Source organism: Cystoisospora suis, assembly GCF_002600585.1.
Source record: "Cystoisospora suis strain Wien I chromosome Unknown contig_3079, whole genome shotgun sequence".
In the NCBI taxonomy this organism is placed as follows: Eukaryota; Apicomplexa; class Conoidasida; order Eucoccidiorida; family Sarcocystidae; genus Cystoisospora; species Cystoisospora suis.
In genome coordinates, this window is record NW_027155874.1 from 41,379 (window position 1) to 57,940 (window position 16,562).

At 54.7% G+C, this 16,562-nt stretch overlaps 2 protein-coding genes across 2 annotated transcripts; one reads left to right on the forward strand and one right to left on the reverse strand.

The window, feature by feature from the left end:
* Positions 1–648: 648 nt before the first annotated feature.
* On the reverse strand, positions 649–9,584 carry CSUI_006166 (general transcription factor iih polypeptide 3 gtf2h3). The gene is made up of 9 exons (XM_068066330.1): positions 7,356–9,584; positions 6,655–6,739; positions 5,921–6,129; positions 4,931–5,164; positions 4,216–4,349; positions 3,681–3,767; positions 2,785–3,046; positions 2,324–2,384; positions 649–1,433 (listed from the first exon to the last, which is right to left on the reverse strand). The coding sequence occupies exons 1-9, from the start codon at positions 8,314–8,316 to the stop codon at positions 1,367–1,369; spliced, it is 2,100 nt and encodes a 699-aa protein (XP_067921699.1). The 5' UTR covers positions 8,317–9,584; the 3' UTR covers positions 649–1,366.
* On the forward strand, positions 9,575–15,874 carry CSUI_006167 (dhhc zinc finger domain-containing protein). The gene is made up of 3 exons (XM_068066331.1): positions 9,575–13,082; positions 13,894–14,724; positions 15,747–15,874. Exons 1-2 carry the CDS (start codon positions 10,287–10,289, stop codon positions 14,431–14,433), a joined length of 3,336 nt encoding a protein of 1,111 aa, XP_067921700.1. The 5' UTR covers positions 9,575–10,286; the 3' UTR covers positions 14,434–14,724; positions 15,747–15,874.
* Positions 15,875–16,562: the final 688 nt, after the last annotated feature.

Here is a 16,562-nt window from a genome sequence, read left to right on the forward strand (position 1 = left end):
TCAATCAAAGAGCTTTCGCCCACTGTCACACCCGCGCTGCACCGGCAAACGCCCAGGGATACTACGGACGAAAGGGCCAACTGTTCTTGCTGGGTGGCCGCTGCACTGTCCGACCGTGTATTAGTTACCGCACGGGTACGTACGCCGGTCACCCCTTACGCCATGGTGCCTACTAGAGGAGATGAGTTCTGTCATGTGTATCAACAGCGTTGAGCATGTTTACCCCAGAAGGCTGTACTAGCCAGTTACTTTTCTCCTAAGCAGAGTTGCCCCCATGCTCCGGGGCTATCTGGTTAATTTGCACGGATACACCAGCAACTGATGCCACTTTGTTGCAGGGACAGGATACAAGCGCCTCATTGCATGCATGCAAGACTGGTAGACAATAAAGATATCACCCGCAGCACCGCGTATGGATACTCCGCGCTCTGAGAGAGCCCCCGGCACTCCGTCTCGGAGAGTGATCGAACGGGGGTCGCTACGCCCGTCTTTCGGAGCGTGAACTACAAACCTGCACAGCTTCCCGCTCAGCTTGGAAAACAGGCTTTCTTAGTCCCGATCGACGGGTGAACGCAGAGGAGAGGTGGGGTCACAGAGCCTCAGTCGGAGACTTACGGGCCGTCGGGTGAAGCTCCGCGGCCCCACTTGAATAGCTGTTCCTTCCACCACGTCCATGGCAGAGGTATCAACACCTGCTTGGTCCGTCCGAAAGCTATCTTTGTCTGGGCACCGGAACCCGCCAGCAGACAAAGACCTGTCTTTGTTCCGTGCGGCGACGAACGTCCGATGTCAGAAGCCAGTCAAAATTTCTGGCTGGTCGCTCAATAACACGACGGCTCACCGGTTCAGCTAGGCGGGGCAGACAGGTGTGAAGAGTTAGTCGAAACTCCTGGGGGTTTCAGTTCGGCCACGCGCCGTTCATGGGTCAACCCCGGGCCACCTGCTTCTCCATGGCGACGAGCTGTATGCCACGGATGCGAATACCGCCGTTCAAGAGACACGCCATCGCTTAAACCAGAGACGAATGCCACAACGGAGCAGTTTCAACACAGAATGGGCGCATGCGATGCCCTCGGACAAAGTGAACAATACTTCCCATTTGCCGACAATTGCCGTGACCCCGGGGTCAATGTTTCACCATGAAGCGTGGCACTGCCTTCTGAGTGTTTCTCCCGCGCAGGGGACCAGCCGAAGCGCTTGTCAAGCTCAGGAAAAAACCTGCCAAGCTCACACCAACAGTAACCCGCCAGTCTCCAACGCCCTTTTGTCACACCGCTGCTCGTGTGTCGTCCAGCTGCTGAAACCGAAGTTGCTCCGCGAACAACACATTCGCGTCAGAATCTGTCTAATCTTTTCTAGGAAACTTTCAGAACCCTGGCAGGTCCACCTCGCCTGCCATTTTATTTCTGAGAAGGCCGCGTGAGAATCGAGACCTGCAGGCATCCGCCAACAAAGCAGTAGGCCTCTTGGGAGCTTCCACACTGGTGCTTGAACTTACCTCCCTTAGCTTAGTGGAATTTCTGGGCTTTAGAAGTTAGGATCATCACCCGTCTCGATGGCGTCTGGCGCTCTGTGTTAGACCACCAATTCTCATGAGCGTATTCATCAGCGATCCGCGCTGCTCCTCTTTACTGGCAATGCAGAATGAAGGCATTCCACTTCATGAATGTTTACACCGACTTCCCAGAAGGAATGTACCTTCATTACGAGCGTGATGTTCTAAGCCTGAGACGTTTCCATAATAACTTCGTGCAGCCTGCCAAGAATGCTGCCCGAATTCCGCCGTTCTATATCTAAAGCCAGTTTCGGGTGCTGTGGTTCGACCTACGATGGCGTCACCTCTATACAGCGAGACGCGGGAGACGCCCTGGGCTGTCTCCAGTGATCATCAAACGCCACACAACAGCTGTCTCGAAGTTCGATTGTAGCGTGCTCCACATCTGCAGTGAACGTCCACAGCCGTGTCAGTTCACACTAGAGACGGACAACCGATTACGCCTGCGTGATCGTATAAGGTCCCGGACACTTCACCGCTACCAAGGGCTCATGAGACAATCTACGCAGATATATCGACAAAGCCTGTAGTAACTAGATGAAGTTGTCATTTCGCGCGGTGGATCTCTCACTGCCATCAGCCTGCGACAGCTCACCGAGTCCGCGCTCATAGCACCGGGGGACACTAGCGCCCCGTATGTCCGTCTGCCAGTAGTATGTACTACATAGTTCGTGATTAATATGCTGGCCTGTTTGCTTGCATGTGCGGGGCAGAAGAATCTAGTAAGTTCCTGGCCCAGCGCATCCACAGTTACAGGCCGTTGCTTACTTGCACACATCGCAAGAAATCCTTTCCTTGCCGGTCTGACTGTCTTTCTCAGAACAGTAGACTAAAACATATACAAGACAGCGCAGGAGTGAAGAAACAACATACGCCGCGCCGCGGACAATTCTTTCTGCACAGCAAGAAGAAACAATATGCTACCCTGTCGATCCGCATTATACGATGCAGCAACCGGCCATACAGTAAAGTCTTGTGTAGGCACTGGTATCCGCGTTTGCAGTATTAGTATTTTCAGTTTGAGACGAATACAAACTGCCGCAGAGGTCCTCTGCGTCTATAAATGCAACGTCAGCCTGCCTAGCTGTCGGTGGATTCAGTGAGACAGGGGCATACGGAGCGAAGTCCTTGCAAAGAATTGGACGCCTTCGCTAGCCTGAGGAGCAGCACGGCCATCAGCCAGACCATTTTCAACCGTGGCGCTCCTGCAAGCGCAGCGTGGAACTTACTGGCCAGGCAGCAGGAGCATATGCAACAAACCTCAACGGGTTTGTGGTGACAGAAGCAGACAGCCGTGTTGCTCCGTCTGTGGTGCACAGACAGCGCAGCAATGGCGGGTCGCAACGCGACGGAGGGAAGAATCCAGAACAACAGAAACTGAAGCAAAGCAAGCCCGCCATTGAAGCTGGCACCCGACGTCGCTGGTGGCGCTGCCTGTGAGAATTTCAGGTGTACTCCGCGCGATATGTCGCAGAGTTGCTCGGGTATTGTCTGAGAGAAAGCACGGTAGACAGGGAGAGAAGGTACCGGTGAAGACGTGACAGCAGAACTGTCAGTCCGACTATTCCAGCTCCTTTCAACAGCACGGGCATTCCACGATGAATCGGCCCGAAGATCGACGTTGACAGACCGTACCAGCAGCTAACTCGGTAAAATGACCTCATCTGTACATATGTGCGGTCTGTTCGCCGACATCGTTCCTCTTCCAAAACCAGCAAAGATTCTGCTCGGAACCTTGGAGCTGACTTGCCCCGACAGCACGGAGTGTACACTTCCTCCTGCATCAGTGCGTGGGAAAGGCGCCTCTGGCAGGACAAAATCTGCGGCGCTGCCATCTCGCACGCAGGAAGGTCAACCGCTGCGGACCCGAAAGGGCAACTTTATTCAAATGTGGAAAGTTACTGACAGTGGCCATTCCCTTTATCGCAAAACTTCCGAGCAAATGCCAAGTCCACGATCGAGTGCGCGCTTGCGCCAACACATCCATGCAATGCCGGAACTGTTTCGTGCAGCCTCCCGTCTCATTACTGAAGGCAGCCGTCACGTCGGTATCCGCCCACGCCCCTGGTGTGTCGCCTGAGAAACTCAAACACTCCCCGGCACTTTCCGGGCCTGTATGTCTTACCGAGGGAGAGGGGCCGAGAGCACAGCAGTCTACCACCACACCCTGAAAAGACCGCTCGAAGGAAGAGCAAAAGCAGAAACTGGGCGACTGAACCGTAGCCGAAAAAGAACAGGCGCAGTGGTTGGACTGAAATGAACGCGCGCGACCCACTGCCAGATCACCCGCAAAACGCCAGCTTAGGCACAAAGCCAAGCCTCCCCGGAAGACATTCAAGCCGGTGATCGCACCGTTGTCCTGCCCACCGTTGTCTGGGGTGAGGAGAGCATCACTTGTTCCAACCTCCCCGTAGAAGGGAAAACACCACTCAGGCACATAAGAGTCTTGACTCCGAACACTAGGTACAACAGAGAATCTACGACAACGGGGAAACGGCAGGGTGTACAAGTGTGCACCGACCCCGAGGGGGTAGAGAGCGACAGCTGGCCACATACTGCCTCTACAAACCGGCTGAAGTATCTCGACACGGACCGTAAGACCCCTTGTCGCAACTAGGGAGAGGGACGACAGTCCGAGCAACGAGCTTGCCCAAACTCACTCCCTTCGCTGCTGCAAAAGCCAGGTTCATCAGCGGCATGTATTGTGATGCGTAGGAGCGGTCGGACGACCCGTCCAGAATAAGGACACGCCTCTCTGGCGACCGCACACTCTTCTTTGTTACAGTGTTCAAGCCTGAAGTGCCGCCGAAAACAGACACATCAAACTAAGGGGCCTGTTAGGTCAAAAAGAAAAAACCCTGGCCAGTACGCGTTCCCAAGCGAAGCTGAAAGCCTCGAACTACCCGCTTCAAGCGTTAAACGGAAAAAACTGTTACTCCAGGGCTAGCCTGTGACGACTTACGTTTGCCTCTCTTGGAAACGAGCGACAACCCCAATGTACCCGGGTAGCTATACTCTACAAAATTCAGTACGTGCAAAGGGAATAAGATCGATCTGAGGTACGCTACAAGCAGTCCTCAAGACGTCTGAGGAGATGAAGAGCTTGTGTCACTGCAGAGGCTTGATTCAGACCCTCTAGACACACAAGTACACATCACGCTTGCACAACAGGACAACCGCGTGAAACACATCGTCAGCAACCGCCTGTAGGCACTCCTGCAACAACCTGCCTAAAAAACTGGGGAGAAGCTCCACAGCAGCAATTGCCTACGTGCACGGTTCAGAGTCCCAGATCAGGTACACGCTGCCAGTCGGAAACTGAGGCTCAGCCACAAGTAGCTGCAGAAACAGCGGGTCTGCGACGCTGACGCTTACAGCAGAGAGCAAGAGAAAGAGCGCCGGCGAGCATGGAGTCACTGGAGAGCAATGCCGGTGATCGCCACGAGTTTCCTCGGGGCGTGCCGTCGTCTTTTGCTGTGGAGTAGGCAGTCCCCCCCGGCAGGCCTTCATCCAAACCGGTCTGAAGCGGAACCCGGAGTGCAAAAGGATATGTAGTTTGACGAGAACCTTCCTGTGGCTCTACCTTGACACGTTTCACCTGGCGATTGTCTGCGCAAAACAACATTTTGGTAAAGTTCACAGACTGGAGACGTCTCCCTACTCCAGGAGGTCTACACCACACGACTGGAATGTACTGCACTCCTGACTCGAAGCCTTCGCTCACAAATTAGTCGGGCCTGCTGATTCTTTAGCATGTCTATAGGTGAGAGGAACCTGCTAAAGACTCAGCAGGCTCCTCTCACCTATGAGACCTCCCTGGGGATGTCAGAGGTGGCGGCGGCTGCTGCAAAAGCAGATTTTCAGGCCAGGGCAGCTGGGCTTCGTAAATCCAGAAACAAACCTTTTGGGGTTGCGTTTGTGGAAGGAGTAACAAGGGCACCCAGCCGTCTCCACCACTGTGTTCACTAGACCAGAAAGCACAGTCTTAATAGTTACATGCAGCAGTGCTGCAAAAGAAGTCTTCCCAGTTCTGCGAGGCCATACCCTCACTCATCGGGGATCTCCTGTCGGGCGGCTAAACAGAAACAAACGGGAAAAGGCGTAGGGGGAAGCGGAAGTCGGATCAACAGGAAAGAACACAGTTCCGTCTAGTCCAAGCGTAAGCAACCTGAACCGCAAAACCGGATAGCTCGTACGTTACAGTGTTACAACGCAGAGAGAGAGCATGTACGCCATATGGTTTTCGAGCAGTTCCGTGGAAAACATGCGGGGCTTTAGGCGTGCGGACCCCTACACTACGGACAGTAGCGTATACACAGAGATGTACGAGCTTGCACGTGGGCACCGCGGTACCGAGCATCTCACCTCGGACCCAGTCACACTGGAAGTCATGCTCTGTCTTCCCATGTGCCATGTCCTTGGGCTTGAGCAGCGGCTTGGCCACGCTCGAGGCTGACAGGCTCTCTGCGTTGACGGAAAATCGAGCCAGTCGCGTCATGAGCTTGGTGAAGAAACCGCCAAGACCCGCGGCTTCGACCAATAGATTCGGCACTCGACCGGCCACCAAGAGAGCGCTAGGAAACCGAATACAAGCAGGAGAGTCCAAACAAAAAAGAACTCAGCAGGTATCCCCTGTTCTCATGTCAACCGCCACAGGGGACCGTACACGTACGTGGAAGACCCGTCACGGTCCCAAATTAACAGCACGGCACGAAGCACTCGCTGCAAAGGTATCAACCCCTGGGGAAAGTGAAGCTGGGGTGCGAGGGGACGAGCAGTACCCCCGCGCCCGGACAGTTCACGAACTTCTCTCTCGGAGAGAATGCGCCAGACTAGCGGTAACTTCCACAGCAGGAAGTACGCGGCATATACCGGAAAGAAGTAGGGGACACGGGAGACTGAATGCGCGCGGGCAAACACGCATCACTGCTCACCTGTAACGAGATCACCACCCACCCATAATACGATAACGAGAGGGGCCAACAACCAGCGCTGGCATCCGCTGGTTGATCTGCGTAGCTGAGTCGGGCCGGACAGTACAGTGCTCCTGCTTCACTGTTTGTGATACTGACAACAGGGGCATGGCCCACCCCACGCACCTCCGTCGTTCGTTCATACCAACGACCGCGACCTCGCTGCTTGGCGTGATGAGGGTCAGCGCGCGAACAAACCCATACAGCGCGCCTGCACACGCAAGCCGGAAAACGGGGGCACCCGCGCTAACGCTCGTTGTTCGGTATGAGACTGTCCATTCTCCGCAGTCACGTGCAGTGAAACACGCGTCTCAGCATGGAGGAAGTAAACCGCTAACTCGGGAAAAGCAGGCTGCCTTCAGTTTGAATGTCAACGTGTGTACGGGGCACAAGATCCGCGTGTGGGGCGCAAGGAGGTTGCACCCCCGGTCGATAAGACAGCTACTTCCTTTTAAGGCCATGGTGCGAACACCAGTGAAGCTAGGTGCCCCCTCTGGAAAAATCACGGTCCCATTCCGCACCATGAGCCGCATTAGCATTCGCTTTTCCGTAGAACTGCACGCGGACAGAGACCTAGCTTCAAAGAAGCTACGCGTTTTTCCGATTCGCCTTTTCCGGCTACCACGTCAGATCTGGATGCAGACGAAGGCAACTCAAGCGCACTCTGAAAAGTGGTTGGCATAGAAATCTTTTTGTCCGCAGACTCCGCCACTCAAGACCTGCTCCTCGAGATTCTCATGCTACGGTTGCAAGTCACGAAATCACGATCATCTGCCGTGCATGTGTCGGCCAGTCCCTGCCCCCCCTCCCTCCTCACTGGTACGTACAGTGAAGAAAGGACAGATAGTCTTTTAAAGCGTGTTTCTCGGCGCATCTCCTTCTTGTTACTTCCTCGATTGCTGGGCTGCATTCAGCTTCCTGCTTGTTTCCTTTGACTGTACTCCCTCCCGGCTTTGTTCCGCCGCCTGGCTTCTGGAAAGCGTACCTGCCCTCCCTCCAGACATCTGGATGCAGGTCGACGATGACCACAACTGCGGCGTCACACGTGACCAATTGGCCAACGGCTTCGCCCATCTTCCTCCCTTTCTTTTGGGCTGAAGAAGTGGCCACGCCAGTCCGACTTACAGTTGAATCACCTGTAGGAGAAGCTTCCTTGGCTCGGCTTTCTTCGTTTGGTGGTGCCGTGTTCCCTTCCACGGACACACTTTCAGCACTCCTCGCCAAACGCGAAGCAGAAAGCGACTCTGGGAACAGCTCGTCGGAGGGTTCTGCCTTGACTCTCACGGTTGCGCGTGCCTTTGAAACAGTCTCCGAGGCACCGGCGGTTTTCCCCGCGAGGCTCTCAGCTACGGTAGGAGCTCTCTGGGTAGCTCCTGCTGTTTGCTCACCTCGGGAGGTGCTTCCTTTCATGGGCTCTGACGATGAGAGTGTATCGACGCAATCGCTGCTTTGATCAAGATGACTTGATGCCGGGTCACACAGAACGACAGTCTGTCTGGTACTCTCAGAGGAGCCCCCGTTAGAAACAGCGGTGGCCTCTGGAGCGACTGAAAGTGCAGGGATGAGACGGCGAGACTGGGCAGGATCCTGACAACGAGAGTAGAGACCGAAAGAGTTCGGTGAAGATGGCTCAAGTTTTACTCGGTGATCCGGCCTTTCTCCAGTCAGACTACTACCACCGTTTCCAGTATTCAAGTCAGCCAAAGACGGCTGCTCTGAACAGTGAATCCCCGACAATGGAGTGGACCCGGTGCCTGTCCGGGAAAGACCTTGTGAGCGCCTGTCCATTTTGAGACCCTACAAGAAAGAGCGCATGCCGCCTCCGTAGACTGAAGAAAGTGTGAAGGAGGGAGTGGTACATCGTCTGAGGTGACAAGAAAGTCGGAGATCGATCGTGCGACGCTGCACACGACAGACAGTAGGGACTTTGACAAACAGAACGCAGCTGGGTGCCGGGTCGGCGGTCGCCGTGCACCGCTAAGAAAGGCTTCCGACCAGGAGGTATAAACAGCCTGGGAGACGGCGCAGAACATCTGAGCCTGACGGACGGTGGAAATACCGGCGGCCGGGAGTTTGTGGTGGCAAGCAAAGGCAGGAGAAAGGAAACTGGCCAAGCAACGCAGCGCAGAACGGAGAAAAGAAGCCTGCCAAAAACAATGTGGCACAGGAAAGCCGAAACGAGCCCAGAACGCCCTTCCTACCAGAGAAATCAAGGGGCACGGGGGGTGGAATGTTCGGAGCATCAACTACAACCCCCCCCCCGCAAACGTAGAAAGCAAGAAAGCGCTCGAGAGTGTCGAAACGCAAGCAAAGTGGACCAAACGGTACGAAAGGACGGATGGGGAACACCGAAGATGCGAAGGAAGCGGACAGCACACGGGGCCAACCCTGCACTAACCCAGGTAAGGCAGAAGCTCTGTAAGGAGATGGGACACAGAGGTTACGGGCGCCTCGGGGAAGCAGCAGAAAACAGTCGAGGCGCGAAAACAAACACCAGAAAAGCGGGGCTGGAAACCTGCAAATGTCGTCCATAAGCTGCGGGTCCCAACCGCATGAAATTACAGTACTTCGGCACGACCCTCTCGCCAGACACCGGCAAGGAGCTCAAACGCAGTAGCGCGTGCCAGTCGGCAGAGACGAGTGGCCGAACTGTACAGCACGCTTAGCAGTGTCCGGCCGAGCCCCCGCCAGCAGCGCCCTTTTATCTCGCTGCACAGTGGGTTCGAAGTCAATGAGAGTCTCGATACGCTATACTACAGTGGGTACGTAGTGAGCATACTCTACTACTTGACGACAAGCTTAGGAATGCATGCATCCCATCTCCTACAGCAGTTTCTCTCCGTCCAAAGAAAATGCTGCCCCCTCGTATGCACAAGATTCCCGAGGAGAGAAGAAACGGTATCTTCGAGGAGGTCGCCCAAGTATTCTCCGTGAAACCTGCACGGTGTGTACTTGGAAATCCCACGGAATACCGCACCCGGCCGGAGTATTGGCCGGCATGCGTATGCATGCGGTCACAGTCGAAGGACGACAGTCACACGGGTGCTGCAGAAGTTAGCCAGATCGGCTGACAATGCCGTCGCTAACTTTGCTATTTCTTTTTCCAGCTCGGAGTGTCCTGAGTGGATCAGGGGCGCGGCGTACGTCGCTAAAGCCCTGCCGCGGCCCCTACTGCGCGCGTCCGCCTGGCGGTTGGATTGCGCGCAAGCCAAATGTTCGTTGCGTCCTGTGCTGTCCGCACTGAATCTTGGAGCAGGCAATGGTTTTTGTGTGCCTTGCCGTTACTAGCGTTTGGACTCAGTGCCTTCGGACTCGTTTTTTTTGCGCGCACGGGATTACGTGTGTATGTCCCTTCCAGCTGCGTCTTCTCCCGCTGTCCAGCGCGGCCCTCAGCTGAGCCTGTCTTCTCTCTTTCTAGGGCGCGAGATACATGGCGAAGCAAGAGAATGGATTCCTGCACGAAACCCGTGTTTCTTGAAGGCTCCACTATGAGTATCGGCGCGAGGTGTTGGGTTAGTGCTGAACCCTAAACCCTAGCAGCGCCTTGGCTGGCTTCTGGAGCTTAGTCAGCAATCATGGGTCAAAAGTGTCAGCTGCTGGTGTCCCAGTTTACTGACTGCTGATTTCGGACTCACTCTGCAGTGGACTGAGAGGTGATCGAAGACGGCGAGGGGTCGCGACGGCGAGGACGGTAGTGGCTACGGCTGTGGGGACCTAGCGTTGAGTCGTTTCCGGGTGGGTCTTTGCTGTAGCGGAAAATGGCGCGCATTCTCAAGATATCTTTGCGCTTCCCCTCTTGTCTGGTAAAGGCATTTCGGCTTAGGCTGCGCAGGACCATGCTGTGGGCTGCCGATCTGCCTCTGTGCCGCTGTTGTTTTTTTCTGGGCAGACTCTTCCACATGTCCGGACAGCAGCAGGCCTCGTTTTTTCCTCACAACTGTTCAGGCGTCTCTCCCGGAACTGATCACGGGGGAGGCGTTTCTTGTTCGGAGAGTGTTTTATCACGGAAGGCGCATGTAGGGGCGCGTTGTGCTACCTGTAGGACTTGTCCACATTGCCGTAGGCACGATCCCCGTCCGACAGGCCCTCTCTTAGGACGTGCTACCGCCCTTTTTTGGTCGTGTTTGATGCAGTGCTGTCGGGTGGCCAACACGAGCTTCAAACTTGTGGAGCGACTTTTGCCGCCCTTGGCACTTGGGCTCCTCGTTTTCGGCACCTTCGTCTATTTCTCCTTCATACAGCCAGTGATATCCCTTCCAGATCCGCCCCCTACCCCGCTTTTACTTCCTTCTCCAGGGTTTGGATTTCCGTCCTATCCTTCAGAAGACCTGAAGTCATTCCGGCAAGGACAGACAACGGCAACGAACAAAGACGAGAGGTTTTCTTTTTTCCGTGGAAACGAGTTTCCTGCGTTTGTTCCGTGGCTTTTTAGAGACGACATGACCAGACAGACTAAGACGAACTGGTGGATCGTCGCGTTTTCTGCTGTTTTTACATTCGTGAAAGCCATGCCGGCGTGCACTTACGCCGGGCTTTTCTTATTATTCAACGTCTTCTACAACTTTTACTATGCTTGCACGGTGGATCCTGGGTTTCCTCCCACTCTGCAGAAGCGCAAGTTTGACGATGAAGGTGGAGAGATTGAGGAGACATTTGTTTATGTTGACGCAGGAGGGAAGAAACACGTAAAGACGATTTCACATGCCTCGAACACCGCTGCGACATCGTTGAGCCTTCCTGACAGGTGCTCCTCTCCCTCCTCTACTCTTACGGGAGAGCAGACAGGGAATGCCGTTCAGAAGGAAGAGTTCTCGATACCGGAACCAAAGGAATCGACTGGCCAGATAAGTGGTCGAGTTGAGGAACCGGCATCTAGAAGGGACAGCACCCGTGTTGTTTGGACACCGTTGTCAACAGAGACCACCGCGACACCAGTGTCCCCAGCGGAAGGCACTGAATTGACAGTACAGCTACGCGGGAGGCACAGGGAGGTATCCACGGCGTACGATGGCTCCAAAAAGGAAGAAGAAGACAAAGAAAGGGAAAGGAGGGACAACGAAAACGTGACAGAGGAAGCTTTTTTGCTTCCGGTCTCACGACCGTCTCCGGCCATCGCGGTGGGACAAGATCTCAACAGGTCGCGCCAGGCGGCTGCGACGGTTTCCAGCTCTCCTCTTTCCCCTCGTCTCTGCTCAAGCACCGGAGATCTGCTGTTGGCTTCAGGCCATGACTTCCCGTCGTCGTCCTCAACTTCTGTGGTCCTACTTCCGGCTTCTGAGTTAGTCGCTTCCGCTTGTTCGCGGGGAATCCCCGTGTATGACTCGTCCCCTGCTCTTCCCTCAGTCTCTAGCTCGCCTGGAGAACCGCCCCTGACGCCGCGGTTGACTTCGGGTCTCATTCCACATTGCCGCAAGTGTGGTGGTTTAAAGCCACCTAGATCTCATCATTGTGCTATCTGTAATCGCTGCGTACTCAAGCTAGATCACCACTGTCCATGGCTGAACCAGTGCGTCGGTCTGCACAACTATCGGTTCTTTTTCCTCTTTTTGCTGTTTCTTTTCATTCTTATTTTCTACTCCATATGGGTTATGCGGCATCCCCTGTACGCCTCCTTCGCTCTTCGGCGCATCGTTGCAGACACAAGGTTCTACCATGCGCGCGTGTTAGCTGAGCAGCAGGCTATCATCAGGGAAATGCAGATCATTCAGTTAGAGAAGGAACGGCGCTCCAAAGCGAGTCAGTCGAAGCCCGGGGAATTCGCTGGGGCCCGGGCGGATATCAGTACGGCAGATACAGACAATGCACGTCCCGTCGCTTCTATGGCTCACCAGGGAACAGGAGAGGAAGAAGACGAGCAAGTCAGAGCAAGCGAGGAAACAGGGTTTGTCAACCTCAGCTCCTCTTTTCCTGTAAAGAAGGGAAGACCGGATTCAGGAAATGCGTCTTCGGTAAGTGCTTCTTCGGAAGCGCCCAACACTTCCGCGTCTAGTTACGGTGATCACGCCGTGTGGGAGCTCGTCGAAGAGTTGGAAAGGCGTTTAGAGCAAAGACATGTACGTACTTTTCCAGCTCCCAGCAGTTTCAGACTTCACGCTGCCTCTCAACACCAGTCTAGTAGCATAGTGCCTCCCCCAGGCGGCGATGTACGCGAGTCTGCTTCTCTCACTTACGATGAACAAGAAGCAGTGGAAGATGCAGCACGGGAGGCGTTCTCCCTTGCAGGCGGACTCGCGAGAGAACGGGCCGGTCCTCCACCCTATCGTCTTCGTACCATAGCCGCTGCAGAATGGCTGATAAAGCTACAACAAGATGCTTATGACGACACTGCGAGTCCTCAGACGAGGAACGGAAGAGAAAATCACAGTGCGGGAACAGTGCAGGAGGGCGGATGGTGGCGGTGGCCACGATCATATTGGTGGACCTGGAAAGCGTGGGGGAAGGAGAGTATCTTGTTGATCGGCCTGCTTGGTATGAACGTCGGACTGGCAGTCGGTGCGCTTCTCTTCTTCCACGCGTACTTACTCGTGGGAAATCAGACGACAGTTGAATTCCAGGTGATTGCCGGTGTTCTGTGCGTGCAGCATAGTGCTAGCCGTTAGCCAACAATAGTGTTTTCTTCTGTTCTCTTTTCTTAGCTTATCCTGGTACGTAGCCAGGCGGTTGTCTCGGTACCATTACACTCAGCCCGTCTGGGGCGAGGTTCCCATCTGTCGCTGCCCCAACTCCGTTCCGTAGTTCTAGAGATCAACTGACACGCCAGTCATAGAATTTTTTCTAGCTAACGGAAGTCCGCGGACGGCTAAGAAAATCCCGGTCACTCGTCCAGATTGTGTCTCTTTCTTTCTGTACTGCGTGTTGAAGCAATCGGGATGTCCAGCTTCTGCTTTGGAAGTCCTGAGCTGCGTCTTCGGTCTAGCTTCTGACCAGCGGTTGCCGCACGTCCGGTAGACTGGTGCCTACCTGATTCCGTGTGCGCGGGCGTGCTAAGCGGACGCACTCATTTCACCGGACGCAAAGAGATGATGATCACACACGTGAGCAAGTGGATTTTCTTTTGGTTGTAGTACTCATTCACTTGCAGTTATTATATGCTCGCATATACCTGGGTTCAGATGTACGGAGCCCGGTGCATGCGGTCCGGGCTCCGCGCTTTTGCAAACTCCGCTGCACACAGTTCTCGAGTGGTTTTTCTTAGCCTACTACGTGGTGCCAAATGACATTTCGGGTAGGTCCGGTGGTTTGTTGGTAGCTACACCGCTATTGATAGTCCTAGTTTTGTTTGACTCGCGTGCGCTGTTTCGCATGCATATACAGAAATTCCCGTTTGCTTCGGGATGACGTAATAACCTGTCGCTTGGTTCTCAGGTGAACTGCGGCACGCGCCGGGAACTGCGCCGCCAAGTGTCGTCGTCTGGCTCATGTCCTTTCGTTGCGCCCGGCGAAGACATCGGGCCGGAGCCCTCGCGTTCAGCCAACAGCTATTCTTTGTCCAGCCCATTGTATTCTAATGCTGCCGCGACACCTTCGGTCAAGTCTGTCGCTGCGTCGGGTACCGCCTCGCTCCGCTCGCCTACTGTTCCTCTCTCTCCGTCCACTGCTGCTCCAGGTATTTCGAAATGGAGCCAAGATAGTGGCAGGCCGGTCGGCATGTCTCCTGAGCTTCTGGCGCGTGTTGAGAGGCGCGATCTGTCGTTGTTGGGATTTCTTTGGCTTGCTTTCCGGTCAGCTAAGCCATCTGCACTGCTGCCCTATCACCACGGCATTTCAGCCAACATACACGAAGTCTTCGGTCCGTCACCATTCCCTCTCTTCTTATTCCCGTGGATGGCCGAGCCGCCGCCCAGCAGCGTTGACGACGTTCTTGGATGGCCGGTTCAGACCAGCTCCTCACTTCGAGGATCCTAGACCAGGTGCCTATCTAGGCAACACGGATCAGTGCACCGACTTTTTTTTCCCGAAGAGGTCGCTTGCATTTTCGGAGTTTTACTTCTGGTTGGGGCTGCCCTTACCCTGTACGCCGTCACGGATGTGCGTCTCCGGTTGGGAGGCGGCCGCATTTGCCGCAACTCTAGCTTGGACAAAGCGCGCATCTCCATCCTGCGTCACCGCAGGCACCTGTCCTTTGTATTCCTGTGTAGTGTGATGCTGGTTTCCTATCTACGCGGACGAAGTCTTCCACCGCCAGCGCTTTTCCTGGTAAGATTTAGCCGAAGTTTCCAGAAAGCGCAGCGAATCCTACACACACAATCACCCGCGCAAGATTTTCACGTTCGTCAGCGATGGCGCTGGAACCCGCGGGACACTTCCGTGGTTCAAGCAGGGAAACCGGTGGCTTGAAAACTATCGTCAGAATGGAAGTCCGCGGAGGCACTACCGCATCGGGAGTGGGTTGTGCCGACCTCGTATCTACGTAGACTCAGTTCTGGATCGCCATCCGGGTGGCGCTGTTGAACTCTGTGTTCCATGAACAGCTTGATTTCGAAAAGAGGGTCTTGCTCGCGGAAGAACCAGAACGGTTATGACGCGAACGAAGCTGATTGACGCGTGCGGCACGGACTCTCTCAACAACTCAAGGGAGTTAGACGGATGCCATATTAGTAGCGTTGCCCGCGCCGTACTTCTAGTGTCCTTTGAAAGTGTGGAAAGTGAAATGCGTCGTTTGTCGGTGGCTCACTCACGACACCAGTCAGGCAGAAATGCAAACAGTGTTCTGTTGTGTTGCTTTGAGCGCTATGCTCCGTAGCGTCCCTCAGGGAACTCGCATGCTGGCTGGCCAACGCACTGCAACCTCATGCGTGGGGAAAAGCGTTCTCGTCGGCTGTAGCTCCTGCTAAGGCGGGGTCTCATCGAGCGCGGCAGTCCATGGCTGCGACTCTGGCCAGGAGGTTCACTGTACTGTCCATTAGTGCACGCTGAGGGACTCTGGCGGAAGGGGGTAGGTAGGCAACCAGATAACTGTGGAATGCTTCCCTCTTGGGGGACTCTCCACACCATCTGCGCAGTTCAATCCGAGTTACCAGACTGGAAATCTTTTCTCTTCCGCCGGGGGAGGTGGTTTCGACGAAGGCACTGGAGCCGAACCACGGAAATGCGATTGCTCAAAAGATCCAATCATGACAGGATTTTCAGTGTAACACAGTTCTTTCCAGCGAACAGCAGTTGTGTTCCCCGGCAGGAATTTCTTTTTGAAGAGAAATGACTTTTTCTGCTTTGTCCAGAGAAAGAGCGAGTAGTCTGACTTCACTACCAACTCCTGAACGTGAATCTGGCTGCACTTCACGGTCTCGACTGCCCCTGTACCGTCTGCGCCCGTAGGGGCCTCAAGGTCTGACGGTAGAGCGCGGCCGCCAATCGTAATGGTTTTAGTGTCGTCCTCCGGACTACACTTGCGTTGTCGCCGAGGAGTGGTTTGCAGAATCGCTTACTGACTACACTTGGTGGCAGCGGCGCTGAAAAGGGGCACGCGACCTTTGACACCGTGCGGCTACTGCCTCCGGAGGTAGACTAAGGGGTGCGTCGTCGCCGAAGCGTGGTTTGCAGAACCGTACTGACCGGTTCGGCCAGAACCCAGTGTTGTGCCTAGTGAAGTGCCGACGTGTTATGGAACCGAAACTACGGCAACACTCAAGTGATTAGTACAAGGCTGATAGCTGTACGACTTTATTCTAGTGCTTGTCTTTGAACTGTGCATACATGCCTTTTTATTGCCGATCTCTCATGATTAGCTGGCACAGTTACGAGCTATTCTATGGGTGTTCCCCCCTTACGGTTCATTGAAGGCTTGTGCACTGACTCTTTGAGTCACGCTTTTTCCTTTAGTCGGACTGCTGGTGCGTCACTATTCACACGGCAAGTTCCAGGCCTTCCTAGTACAAGTGACGTTGTGCTTAGCCACTGCGTCAGGGCCAGCCATCTTCGCTTCATCCGAGCTGGATGAGATTTTTGACATCTCCAAGAAGCCTTCAGGCGATCTGACCGCCATACTCAGCTAAACTAACAAGGGGGCGCGTGCACAGCCCGTGAAAAAGTCTTTC